The sequence below is a fragment of the Pleurodeles waltl genome, chromosome 7 (genome assembly GCF_031143425.1).
Source record: "Pleurodeles waltl isolate 20211129_DDA chromosome 7, aPleWal1.hap1.20221129, whole genome shotgun sequence".
Classification (NCBI taxonomy): Eukaryota; Metazoa; Chordata; class Amphibia; order Caudata; family Salamandridae; genus Pleurodeles; species Pleurodeles waltl.
In genome coordinates this window covers 766,352,623-766,367,550 of record NC_090446.1, presented here as the reverse complement: position 1 = coordinate 766,367,550, position 14,928 = coordinate 766,352,623, and the positions used below count along the sequence as shown (strand labels likewise).

The 14,928-nt window shown below is 42.3% G+C and overlaps 1 protein-coding gene across 4 annotated transcripts in view; it reads left to right on the top strand.

The window, feature by feature from the left end:
* Positions 1-14,928, top strand: part of JADE2 (jade family PHD finger 2) — a 426,950-nt gene that overhangs the window by 214,610 nt on the left and 197,412 nt on the right. For all 4 annotated transcript variants that reach the window (XM_069199256.1, XM_069199259.1, XM_069199257.1 and 1 more), the window contains exon 8: positions 7,409-7,525. In XM_069199256.1, coding sequence (XP_069055357.1) covers positions 7,409-7,525 — 117 coding nt within the window. The remainder of the gene's footprint in view (positions 1-7,408; positions 7,526-14,928) is intronic.

Here is a 14,928-nt window from a genome sequence, read left to right as displayed (position 1 = left end):
TTCAATGTCATGCACATTTTTTCAATGTTATATTACGTCTAGAAAGAAGCCATTAAGGTCACACAAAATATCATCTATGGATCACTAGAGGTACGTTCTCAAAGAGAGATAGGAGGTAGAGTAACATTGATTTTGGGTAGCGCTATCTGTCCAGCTTCCTTAAGCTGTAGGATCCTCCAAAAAAAACACTAAGGACCTGAGGTACCTAATGGTCTGGGCTGCATTGCCCTCGGAGCGGTTGTTGTGATATATCTGCACTCAAAGGTATCTTAAAGTGGTGTTTTCACACCTTATGAGTTCTCCTACCCTACCCACTGTTTATATTTCTATCTTGGTGTCAGGACCGAAGGGGAAAAAAGACATTTCCTCCATTTGATCTGTAATCTGGTTACCCTCCTAAAGTGAATCAAGAGCAGATCATCCACATAAAGAGTGTCAGTCCAGTATATGGCCCCTTGGGGATCCCCTGCTCCCTTCCACCATCATAAGGCAGGCCGTAAAGGGTTCAGTTGTCAGCGATAATAGGAGAGGTGACATGTGGCATCCCTGCCTCATTCCCTTTCTAATAGGATACTGAGGTGGTATGACGCACACTGGTGTAATGTACAAGACCTCTTTCCACTTATGAAAGTTGCGCCCTATTCCTAGCTTTTTGCTGACTTTGAGCAAATACTGCCTACTGAGCGTTTCAAATGCCTTTTCTATGTTGACTGACCATACCACTGTCCTGAGCCATTTATTGGGCACCCACTCCATGATTTAAAATAATCGCTGAATATTCTGTGACTTGTTGCACCCAGGAATAAAACCATTCTTGTAAAAATATGTACGATCTGACATATATGATAACAATCTGCAAACTAAGATTTTCTCTCTGATTTTATAGTCTATGTTCAAGATGGAGAGGGGATGGTAGGCAGCCATCTCCTGAGGAGTTTTCCCGGGTTTAGGAGGTGCTACAATGTGTTGCACTGGCTGAAGGAGGCAACCTTCCCATTTCAAATACCTTTTGTAAAGCACAGTCAGCGTAGGCGACAGCTGGTCCGCATAGGTGACATGGAATGACAGCGGAAAGCCATCTGTGCCTGTACCTCAGTCCAAAGCTAATAGGGCTCCTCCAATCTACAACATTCTGATGGGCTGCTCTATGGTAACCCTTCCTGTTCTACCAGACACTGTAGTGGAATTTCAGCCAGAAGATCATCAATGCCCCCCTCAAACAAAGCTCATCCCTCCCGTATAGTTTGGCATCATACTTATAAAAGGCCCTGTTAATTGCCCCTTGATAGTAATGTAAAGTTCCGTCAGTGTCTTTAATCTTCGTCAGCGGGGGACCTCTCTTATAGGCCTTGCCAACCAGCCTAATAAGCGGCCTGATTTGTCGCCCTTTGCTTGTTGGTGGGCCATGTAAACTGTATAATCTATACATCTCTGTCACTCCACTAATGCAGCATGACTTTCTGTATCCTCAGCTAGATCAGTAATCTGAGGTTTCTCAGCTACTCTGTTATCTTCTAACTTTTTATCTTGGCCTCAATATCATGCATTTGTTTTTTTAACCTGAGTTCATACCCCAGGTGCCATCTGGATTTTGTGGCCCCTATGTTGTGGCCCCTCGCCACCACCTCAAAGGCCTTAAGCAGAGAAGAGTTTGAACTATCATTGTCCTTAAAATAATGCTCAAAAAGCTCACCCAGAAAAGGAATACTGAGTCTTATAGGGCAGCACTCTGTAGACGCCTCACCGGTATGGGCTCTAGTCATTACCCCCCAATTGAGAGTCATGCCTTATGGGTTGTGATCAGATAATGTTCATCCTTAATACTCTATTGTGTCTACTGTTGCCACTAGTTCAGCAGAACCCACTATTCAGTCAAGCCAAAAGTTTATATCATGAGCTAGGGAGTAAAAAGGATCCTTCCTTGGAACGAGGTGCCTACTTGACCATATATCAGTCAGGAACCATTGGCCCTTCCAGAACCTAATGATCCTGACCACTGTATGCAACTCTGTAGTAGGGAGAGGGATGTGTGATCTATTTAGGTGTGTTTAATACCCCATTCTCATATCCGCTTAGTACCATAAAGTGGCAGGGCCACTGTGCCAGTATGGATGAGAGAGATTAAATGAATTGTGGTTGTTGGACATTGAGAACATAGACTTCCCAGTACTATAGGCCTCCCATCAGGTTTTGCTTCCACAAAGGCATATCTGTCTGCTTAGTCCCCAGTTGGATTAATGATTTCAAGTGGGACTCCGGAAACTGTACAGACAAGGGCTTCTCTAGTATATGGGAAGATCCTGGTGGCCATTATGCACCTACGTCATTTGACTCCTTATTTCTCTGCTGTTTCCTGTGTTAATGCTATGTGGTCTTCCTGCAGTCTCAAGGAAGGGTGTATATATCATATACCGCTTGACAACAGTGAACATCCCAACGATATTCCAAGTTAGTAACATATGTATTCACCCCATTCTGTGATTACAGTAGCATCCCTCTTAACGGAAAACAAGGCCCCCACTCTCATGCTCATACTGGTCCCACTTCATCCAGCCTCTGTCCAGTTCTATCTCATTCTCCTCCCATCCTGGGGCGGAAACACACACTTTTCTTGCCCGTTTAACCAAATCTTACAATATGTAACTAGGCAATGCATTTGCTGTGCATTTCTCTTGCTGAGAAATGCATTCACTACTGTGGGGAGGCCTGACTCCTGACCAGATAGTTATGAAGGAAACATTAGTCGACCCCCTAGCTTAGGCTCTGGCTTAGTAGTGAAAAACAAATGAGAGGAGCTCAAGGAACCAGGCCTGTACATAAATTCCTGCCTCAGGGATATATTCACCAAGCATAATGTGGGTAGGGATCTTTGCTCACACAATACTCTTTTACTCAAGATTCCAAAAATGCAGTGCTCCTGCCCCAGCAATGACTATCAGCTACCTCAGTCCTTGCATCTGGAATAAGCATCCCTTATCTCTTCAGGGCTGGGCTGAAGAGAGATCCAATTACTTCCTGTAGTTCTCTGCGGACACACAGCCTACTGGTATTATGTTTAAGGCGGTGCTGATATGTAGGGCTGGTGGTTGGAGGGGCAGTGGGGGAATCTGTCCGTGAGGCGTGAGGAAGTATGAGGTACTGGAGCATGGTTATAAGAAGGGAGAAAACTACACAGGAGTGAGACAATATAGCACACAGATGATTGAAACAAAGTGATTTGGAAGCTACTAGTAGCTCCTTGCTTCTTCCTCACATGAACATTCTTGCTTATCCAAGCTTGAACCGAGGTCAAAAAAAAGTCTGAAGGTTTGTTGTTTAAAAAAAAAAAAAAATGGTACTGTGGTCCAGAAGACTTGGCAGTCAGGTATCATAATAATTTAGAATCCATATGATCTGATCAGCTGGGAACGTGGTTTACATAGATGTTGCGTAATAATGGTGTCAAGTGGATGTTATGTTAAAAGTATTTATAGAGGCCACATACACCATAAGGTTTAATGGCACTAAATAGCCAGAGGGAACATAACAATGACAGTCTGCTGTTTTAAAAAAAAAAAAAAAATCCTAATTGTATCTTTGTTTGAAAAGCCAGGTCTTAAGTGTCTGTCTGAACTTTATATCGTTTGGGGCCATCCGTATGTTAAGAGGAAAAAAGTTCCAGCTTTGGGGTGCTAGGAAAGAGAAGTATGAGTCACCTATCAGGTGAGCTGCGTGAGAGTCTTGGGGAGGCCAATTTAGAGAGTTGGCGTAGTCCAAATGAGATATGACCAAGCCTATGACAACCTTGATCAAGGCTTCAAAAGTCAGGAATTCAGAGATTTTTTTGATCCTGCAAAGTGATGAGAAGCATCATGAAATGACTGGACCTAATGGGTTTCAGGGATAACTCATTATCTATGATGACTCCAAGGCTTTTGACTGATCTCTTTGGACGTTGGAGGATCCCCCATATAATTGGGTCAAAAGGAGGCATTCCAGTAGACAGTTTTACTTTTTATGATGACAGTTTCTCCACATTAAGTTTGAGATGATTTCCAATCATCCAATCACAGATAAAGTGCATAGTGTTTTGGAAATTTTCCTTAGGCAGCGGGCAGCTGCCTAACCTAAAAAGTAACTGAAGATCATCTGCATAATTGAAGATACTTCAATTCATATTTTTGAGTGCGTTGGTGATCGGGCGGATGTATATGTTGGAAAGATGTGTGAGAGGGAAGAACCTAGTGGTACTCCACAGTCTAAATGAGCTTCTATTTCCCTAAAAGGGCCATACTGACTTGACTGGGAGCGTTCCTTAAGGAATGATTTAATGCATTGTAATGCCAAGCCGCGTAGCTCCCCGTTCATGACGTGGTCCACCAATATATTATGGTGAAATGTGTTAAAGGCTGCTGATAGGCCCAATAGGGCCAATGTAGATTCCTTGTCACACTCCTGACACCCATCAGCAACCAATGAAAGGATTACTGATTTTGTGTCAGAATGTAGTAAATGTAAGGTTTCCCTTTTTTTGTTTTACCAAATAGCGTGTATTCAGATAAATAATGAATAAAGAATCTGAGTTAAAACCGGATTCGATGCTGTTGACACACCCTCCGCAAGTGTCTGGGAAAGAGTGCAGAAGTGAAGGGGGTGACAGGGGTTCAGCTGGGTTGGTAATGAGGTCGCTTGGTTTTGGCATACCTAACCATTTTACCTTTAGTTATAGTTGAGTATCTAATTGGTGACTCACCGACTGAAAGTGTCTAATTTCTTCTGGAGAATAGATAAAGTTGTGGGCATAATGGCTGGTCCCGGACGGGTGCTGACTGGCGCAGATGAGCGTGCCTGCTGCACGTGTGCGCTGTGGCCAGATTTAAGTAGGCCCGGACACAGCCGGCGACTAGAGTTCTGCCCAACTAAAAACGGCGGCTCTAGCGGAACAATCCAAAGGGTATAAAATGGTTGTTTGAGTTCTCACCCTTAGAGGACTCGCAGTGGAAACGCCCGAATAATATCGAGCCCACTTTGACCCCTTCAAATTCAAGTAACAATAGGTAAAGTGCAAACACTTAAAAATCAACAATAAAAATGATTACCAATGCTTAAAAACGTAACTGAATCCGAACTGGTTTGCAAAAAGAGCAGATTGTGTAGATAGGTAAAATAAAATACAAATGCAGTGGCGAAAATGATACAGTGGACGCTTTGACAGCTGATTGCAGCAGATTGCTTCTAAGGATCCTTTGGGAACTTGCATTGTACCGCTATAGAGTTGGACCTGTAAGGAGGTAGACTAATTGCTTGTGTATAATTTAACAAGCGAGCAGGAAACCGTCGGGCTGAAGTTCCATGCGTGCCAATTCCTTCAAGAACAGAAATTATTATCATTTGTGTCAAACGAGAGAGATAAACTAATGATTCAGCTGCATTTCCGCACCCATTACTTATCTCATGTCACCCATAAACATTGACAGAGAAGATTTAGCTGCAGTCCTGTGGAGATGAAAAACGAAACCCTGGGGCAAAAAGAGCTATGAAGTTATTAGTTGAGGACATTACATGTAATAACACTCATTTACACACCCTCAAAGACACGCATGTGAAGTTTTCTGTGGGTGGTGTATCTTCACGGGCTGTAGTTAAGGGAGCAACCTGGTTGCTTTTAGGCCAGAGGCAGTTCTTCCACAGCTGTCGTTGTTTAAATGTAACTCCATTGTCATCAAATGCTGTTGAGGTTTCCTTAAATTCACTGCCAAGCTTCCTTAGTGCAAGAGTTCCTTGCTTGAGGGGCCCGACACTTAGCCTAATGCCATTATTGGAGAATAAATAGACAAATACAGAAACGGTCAGTACATTACCATTTGGTGCTGGACATGCCCTGGAAATGAACGCTCATTGAGGTGACTAGAAAACAAGTGCTACTATGCTTTGGTGCAAGCTCTGCTCCCCAACCCCACCAAAGCTAGCTAACCATGAAGCCCCAGAAGCAGGCTGAAGAAATTTGAGACAGCCACTATGTGAACCACGACACTGGTCCATCCTACCCTATCTTTCTACCCTGATTACACTACTGCAATGCCCTGGACTGAGGTCTCCCACCTAGTTTATTAAATAGATGTTAGCTCAGCTAAATTACAGTGTATGATGTATCTTTGGTTTAGGCAGACAAGCTCAAATTTCAGAATGTAAGAAAGCACTTCATTGTCTATAAAAAAGCGGATTCTGTTCAATATGTTCTGTCTGGCATATACTTTAGCTCGAAAGCTTGAGCAACATCGGACTCACCCAGCTTGTCACAGAACCTACACACTCCGCATGTCACACTTGGCCCTATCTTCACCACAAGCAACAGCATCAAATACAACTCCACCACAGAGCTCACATGGACTGTCCACACCATCATCCACTTCCAAATCAACATTCCTTAAGTCAACACCCCTACCAGGTTTAGCACCCCAGGTCGTAGCCTGGGGAAAATCATAGAAGCAAATTGGCTCAGCGTCCTCCGCACTGATCAGCCTTGCCCCACAGACAACCTCAACAAGGATATCAACAACCAGATCAAAAACTGTGTGGACTCCCTCACATCCATCAAACAAAGCAATCATAGTAGATTAAACAAGCAGGCCAGCTGGTACGCAGAAGACCTCAGAGACACCAAATTACACTGTAAACAGCTAGAGGGGAATGGAGAGCCAGCCATAACACCAACAAAACTACCTACAAGGTTGCACCCAGACACTATCAACAGAAAATTAGACACACCAAGAAAAAACACTTGTGGACCTTGTCAAAGGAAGCTCCAGCAGCTGCAGAGATGTTCTCGCTTGTCAGCCTTTACTGTAGGTGTGTTTCGTTGGTTTCTTGTTGTAAATCCACCTTATGTCACATAACCATAGCAAGTGTATATAGTATATTCCTAGAAAGGTTTGTGAGTTAATTTTGAAGTAACAATATGCTAGCAGTCTGCAGTCTGAACCATGCATGCCTGTTCCTGAATCATAACAGAACCCACTGAAAACTTCACACAGGTGAATCTTTTAGGTTAGATAAGTGACAGTTTTTATATCGCATGGCCACAGCGGACAATCCCATATATTTGTTTTAAGAATCTGACTTCATCTCCACTGTACCTTTTGAATGGGCAAAGGTTATTTCAGTTAGAAATGCAATCGAGTTCTGTTTGCCCCAGTAAATTCCTGCATTACAAGCTAAATGCATTAAAATCATTAGCATTTTATTCAGATTGTTTTTTTAAGTTATTTTGAAAAAAACGTATTGTATTTTAAGAGGTAGATTAATGTTAGATTGTACACACCTCACATACGACCCCTTTACCCTTTTAACTGCAGCTTGTTGAAATCAATTCTTGCTTATTTTTCTGTGGCATGTTATGATATTTCTAAAACAGACATCTTCTACTCAGGTTAGCATTGGATGTCCCGAAAAGATGGAACCCATTACAAAGATCTCACATATTCCAGCAAGCAGATGGGCTCTGTCGTGCAGCCTCTGCAAGGAATGTACAGGGACTTGTATTCAGGTATGTCCAATAATACATCTGGAAGTAATTTTTTAATGGTTTATGAGGGAAAGGTATCGAACATTTTTATTTCATGCTGTTTTATTTTTGATAATCTTTGCTAATAAGTATGTTTACAGATGAGGATTATTCTCAATCCTGAGCCAACATCTCAATTGTAACACCCCAAATGACTGCAAGAAAACATTCCTAACTGTGCTCATAGGACATTTTCAGTAAGTGTGATTAAAGTCCCTATGGGTTGTATGAGAGCATGTGCTTCGACTGCACAGTATTGAGGTAACTGATTAATCTTTACTCTCATTTACTTGTAAGGGCTTCAATAGAGTGCAATCCCTGTTCTTATATGCTTCATAGGACTAGAGATTTTAGATCTGTAATCTCACACGCACGTATCCCTTCTAGGAAACATATTCCTCTAGCATGACCCATGCCTTGTTTCTTCCACCTCTGCAAACTAGATGGTCACAGTTTCATGTAGTTTTATTGTGGTCAGCAGGGTGTTTTGTATCCATACATTCTAGTGAATTTTAGCTAGTGCAATCATTTGAGTTTAAGGACTACAGTTTTCGGATGCCCCAGGTGGTACGTTTGGGGAATTCTCACTACCTCGGTCTTGCCTTTCAGCAAAAGTAAGATTTATTTAAGTTCAGACTGTTCAGTTAAACTAGATTCACAATATGATAAAGTGTTTTGTTCCAGGAGAACATGTTGAAACACCATTTCTTTGAAGGAAGATGACCTGTGTCTCCCTTTTTGAATGCATTGCCAATCAATCAAGTAGCTTTATTCGATTTCATATTCGAGATCATAAAAGCAGAAAAATAAATTCACATACAATAGTTTTAAAAAAAAACACGAGAGGATCAGAAAGCACAAGGTATATGTCATAAACTTGAAAAATGTAAAAAGATTGAAACTAATTTAAAACAGTACATAGTGCATAAACAAGCTTCCATGAATCTCTAATTCAAAGCTTTAGTATCAATTAATTGTAATTCCTTTGGGCAAAGTTACAGAGTGCCATATGCAGGTTGAAACTGCTAAACACATTTCTCACTTGGCTGGCTGCCAGAGAAAGATCATTGCTGGTTTGTATTGCCTAAAATTGTGCTAATGCTAAATAGGTAAAAACAAACGCTTCCTTGGATTGTCATAATAAAGTGTTCTGTGCATTGTTCGGATACATTATCACATGGGTACCTAGACCAGTTATTCATTTTTGGAAAGGATGCAAGTCCATGTATAATATTGCATCTGTATCTTGTTGAAATATGTCTAGTATTTTACATTGTAAATGTTTTCCAGATAAAATTGGATGCTATCGTTGGTTAGCAGCATTTCATGATGGATAACACTAGGTTCCCTGGACTCCTTACCAAAATGTTCTTTCTCTAACCTCTTCAGTGTCATAGGTTTCTATTCCTCCTTTCCAAACATTTCTAACAAAGCAGGATCATAAAAAAGTTTATCCTTACCCAATGAAGAACGAACATTCTTTATAAACCTGATCCAGGGAATTTCCTTGCATGATCTAGTGTTAGGCACTCTATGATGACCTTTCTGTTCAGAATGGCCCCTGGCTTAGTCTAGACCACTATTCCATAGTAGAATTGGGTTAATCTTAATAAGATCTTCCAAGGAATGAAAACCCAGCTCCCTTCTGGTACTAAGAGGTATTTTCTTAATGAGGTTTTCTCAGTCAGTTGCAATTTGGCCCTATTAACATAACTCCAAACACCTGGCTCATGCATCACTGCAGAAAGGCATTCATATATATATATATATATATATATATATATATATATATATACTTATACATATATATATATATATATATATATATATATATATATGTTCGGTGGCATGTGTAGCTGCAGATACACATGCTGTACATTATACTTCTGCCATCTAGTGTTGGGCTTGGAGTATTACAAGTTGTTTTTCTTCGAAGAAGTGTTTTAGAATCACGGGATCGAGTGACTCCTCTTGAGTTCCATTGCGCATGGGCATCGACTCCATGTTAGCTTGTTTTCTTTCAGCTGTTTGGTGTTTCCTTTCGCTTTGAAAGTTCGATTCAGAAAACGTTGAAAACGCTTTATTTTCATTGGTATTGTATCGATCAGGTTTACATCTTTCATCGACACATCAGTACCGTTTGGAGAAGACAACTCTACTCGCCCTTCGGGGCGTGCGTGCCCAACTCGGGCCAAGTCAGGTCGGCAGCGTGGAAGCCTCATGAATCGGACTCCATTCCGGTTCTGTCCTCGGTGTCACGCAAAATATCTTTATACAGACCATCATCTCGTCTGTAATCTTTGCCTTTACCCAGATCATCGGGAAGAAAATTGTGAGGCTTGTCGATCCTTCCGTTCCAAAAAGACTCTTCGAGACAGGAGGGCACGAAGACTCGAGATGGTGTCCAGAAGCTCCGAACATCTCGACGTGGAGGAGGAAGAAATCATGCAGAAAGCAGTTTCCGTTTGAGGTTCTGACTCCGAACAGGAATCTGAGGAGGACAGACCGGCCACGGCGGGACAACATGTGAGTATGCCTGCCCCTGTACCATCACAAAGACCGAAACATAAGGCCTTGTGTACGCCACTGCCGGAAGGCCATGGCTCGGCCCGAAAAAAGACATCTGGTGATCAAACTGCCAGTTCGGCACTGAAAAAGGCCACTCCTCCGAAACCATCGGAGGTGATAAAAGGCTCCGTGTCCGACTCGAGCAAACACCATTTTCTGGAGGCGAAAATTCAGAAATCTCTTTCGGAGTTGAGAACATCCACAGCACCATCTTTATCGATACCGAAAAAGCCGGCTTCAGAGCCGAAAAGAGCAGGTTACACAGAGGAGCATGGACTTTCAAAGAAACTAAAAGAAAGCCACAAAACCTCTGAAGAGGAGTCTCAAGTACAGCCAATACTTGAAGTAATGGACGAAAGGCAAGCCAGGATTCATATCCACAAAGAAACAGGAAGAATCCTAACAGCACCTCCTCTAAAACCTAAAAGAAAGCTAGCCTTTCAGGAGGAGTTGGACACTATGCAGCCACCAGCTAAAGTGCCAAAGCCAAAGGAGAAACCACCACCTCCTCAATTCTCTCCTCCTCATTCTCCTCTTCACTCTCCACACCTGCATACCTCTCCTCCTACCAGTCCTACACTATTGCAGTCACCATCACACTCTTTTGACTCACAACAGGACAATGTAGATCCATGGGATCTTTATGATCCAGATCCCATTCCTAGCAATGACCCAGACAGCTATCCCTCTAAGCCTTCACCACCTGAGGATAGCACTGTGTATAATCAGGTTATAGCTAGGGCTGCAGCTTACCATGGGGTCATCATGCACACTGAACAGTTAGAAGAGGATTTTTTGTTTAATACCCTCTCTTCCACACATTCAAAATATCAGTGCCTACCCATGCTCCCAGGCATGTTAAAACACGCCGATCAAATATTTAACTAACCAGTTAAGGCACGTATAATTTCACCCAGGATAGAGAAAAAGTACAAACCACCTCCCTCTGATACTGATTACATAACGCAACAAGTTCCTCCAGATTCAGTTGTAGTCAGCGCTGCCAGAAAAAGGGCAAACTCCCAGTATCAGGAGATGCACCCCCATCAGACAAGGAAAGCAGAAAGTTTGACGCGGCAGGGAAGAGAGTTGCATCCCAAGCAGCGAATCAGTGGAGGATAGCTAACTCACAAGCACTGTTAGCTAGATATGACAGGGCCCATTGGGATGAGATGCAAGACATAATTCAGCATCTCCCCAAAGAACATCAGAAGATGGCACAGCAAGTGGAGGAAGAAGGGCAAGCCATCACGAATAATCAAATTCGATCTGCCCTAGACGCATCAGACGCCGCTGCCAGAAGTGTCAACACTGCAGTAACAGTAAGAAGGCATGCATGGCTCAGGTCCTCAGACTTTAAACCCGAAATACAGCAAGCGGTGTTAAATATGCCATTCAATAAAAAACAACTTTTTGGCCCAGAAGTTGACACACCCATTGAGAAATTGCTCAAAGATTCAGACACCGCAAAAGCAATGAGTGCACTATACTGCACACCATACAGGGGATCCTTTCGGAAACCTCAGTTCAGAGGTGATTTCGAACACAAACAGCAGAGGCATCCACATCGCAGGCAAAACAAACCTACCAACCACAATACCAACAAGGTGGTTTTAGGGGCACATATAGGGGGCAGTATCCCAAAAATAGAGGGAAATTTCAAAACTCTAAACAAACTTCACAGCACCCTAAGCAGTGACTTGTCTCATCCCCTTCCACTCCACACCTCTCCTGTGGGGGGAAGACTACAACAGTTCCACACCAATTGGCAAAACATTACCACAGACAATTGGGTACTATCAATTATCCACAATGGTTATTTCTAGAATTGATACAAACTCCCCCAATCATTCCACCAAAACCACACAAACTATCCACAGAACACATCAATCTGTTACAGGAAGAACTTAAATCTCTATTACTCAAACTAGCAATAGAACCCGTACCACAAGATCAAGTAGGGACGGCAGTTTATTAACTATATTTCCTGATTCCCAAAAGAGATGGCACCCTCAGACCAATATTATATCTCAGGACCCTCAATCTTTACATCCTGTCAGAACACTTTCACATGGTAACTCTTCAAGATGTTATCCCACTACTTCAAAAACACGATTTCATGGCAACACTAGACCTCAAGGATGCGTATTTTCATATACCCATCCATCCTGCGCACAGAAAATATCTCAGGTTTGTCATTCAAGGAAAGCACTATCAGTTCAAAGTGTTATCCTTCGGAATAACAACAGCTCCAAGGGTCTTCACAAAGTGCCTAGCGGTAGTCGCAGCCTACCTAAGAAGACAACATATACATGTCTTTCCATATCTAGACGATTGGCTAATAAAATCAAACAAACATACGCAGTGTCAAAACCGTACGCATTACATAATACAAACCCTGCACACGGTAGGGTTCTCAATAAATTACCAAATGTCGCATCTACAACCTGCACAAATACAACAGAATCTGGGTGCAATACTAAAAACTGAAAAAGCGCTAGCATGTCAAAATACTCAAATAATACAAGCATTCCAAAACATAATCACACAGATACAGACAAATCAACAGTACACTGTCAGATTTGTCATGAAGATTTTAGGGATTATGGCATCATGTATTACAATTGTTCCACTCGCAAGACTATGAACATGCAGCCCTTACAACAGTGCCTTGCACAACATTGGTCACAGGCATACGGTCAACTTCAAGATCTAGTGTTGATAGACTGCCAAACATGCATGTCCCTTCAGTGGTGGAATTCGACAAATCTAAACAAAGGGCGGCTATTTCAAGACCCTGTGCCTCAGCCCATAATTACAACAGGTGCATCAATGATCGGTTGGGGAGCTCACCTCAACAATCACAACATTCAAGGACAATAGGATGCCAAACACAAACAGCTATACATAAATCACTTAGAGTTGTTAGCTGTCTTCCTAGCACTCAAAGCTTTTCAGCCTCTTCTCACTCAGAAGACTATCCTTATCAAAACAGACAACATGACAACCATGTATTACCTAAACAAACAAGGAGTGACACATTCGTCCCAACTCTCCCTTCTAGCCGAAAAAATTTGGAAATGGGCAATCCACAACCAAATTCACCTGGTAGCACAGTACATTCCAGGGATACACAACCAATTGGCAGATGTTCTCAGCAGAAATCATCAACAAACACACGAGTGGGAGATTCACCCTCAAGTACTTCAAAAATACTTTCAACAATGGGGAACACCAAACAGATCTGTTCGCCACAAGCGAAAACGCACAATGTCAAAACTTTGCATCCAGACACCCACATCCCCTATCCAAGGGCAATTCTCGTTGGATCAATTGGTCAGGGATATTTGCTTACGGTTTTCCCCCCTCTTCCACTCATTCCGTTTGTAGTCAACAAATTGCCTCAAAACACACTCAATATGATACTCATAGCACCAACGTGGGCCCGTCAACTGTGGTACACAACATTGTTAGACCTGTCAGTAGTCCCACACTACGAACTCCCAAACAGACCAGACCTGTTGACACAAAACAAAGCAAATCAGGCACCCAAATCCCAAGACACTTAATCTGGCGATTTGGCTCCTGAGGTCATAGAGTTTGGATATTTACAACTCCCATCAGAATGTATGGACGTGATTAAGCAAGCAAGAAAACCCACAACCAGACAGTGCTATGCTAACAAATGGAAAAGATTTGTATATTACTGTCAATCTAAACAGATTGCCTCTCTTACAGCATCAATCCAGGATATTGTTTGCTATTTACTTCATTTACAGAAATCAAATTTAGCGTTCTCTTCCATTAAAAAACATCTCACTGTAATTTCAGCATATTTACAAAATATACAGCACAGCTCTTTATTTAGAGTTCCTGTTATTAAAGCTTTCATGGAAGGCTTAAAACGCATCATTCCACCCAGGACACCTCCAGTTCCCTCTTGGAATTTAAACATAGTGCTTACGCATTCATACTTTGCCCCTCTGTATTGGAAAAGGCTACCTCTTCACACTCGATTATGTACTGCTCATTTTAAATTATGCAAACTGCTTTAGACCGTGTAATTCTAATGTATCTTTGACTGCTTTTGTCTGAGTTGTGCTGTGCACTGAGATTCTCCGATTTGCGCGTATTATAAATGACTTTAACATAACATTACAAAGCTTGGGGTCCTTGTTAGGTTTAGAATTACCCTAATGGTCGCCTTGTCCCATGATTGTGGCTTGGCATGTCCTTCTGAAAATAGTCCTGCTTATATCCTGGTCAGCACCGGAGTAAGCTCATCTTTTAGTACCTTTATGCAACTCATTCGATATACAATCAGGACCTACTTCGTTCTGCTTTTTAGGGTCGAGTCTGGGCTAGCATGCGCTTGCAAATGCATATCGCTTGCGAGACACTTTAGTAGTTAGAAAAGGACTCGGAGCCCCATCCATGTCACGTCAGTGTCTTTCACTGGTTCGTGGGCTTACTTTTAAAATCTGCTTGCTTTCATTAGTGGAAGGCATGCATATGTCATGCCTTTTCCAGTGGTTAGCCCTCCTCGAGCGCAGCGACCAAGTACTGAAAACATACGAGGCTCGCTGTTTTCCGTCCGGTTTGTGGACTACTTTTTATCTTTTTTCGCAGCGCGATCTCGCTTGGCAGAAGTCGAGCGCTTTGCATGACATCAACCCTGTTACATAGTTAGTTGCACTTTTGCCGGTTACGTAGATAATTACACTTTTGCCGATAGGTATCACTACGAGTGAACTGTAGCAGCGCGATCGCGCTGTTTTTTTCATTTAATGTGGCAAGAAAAGTCTGTTTGGGAGTTT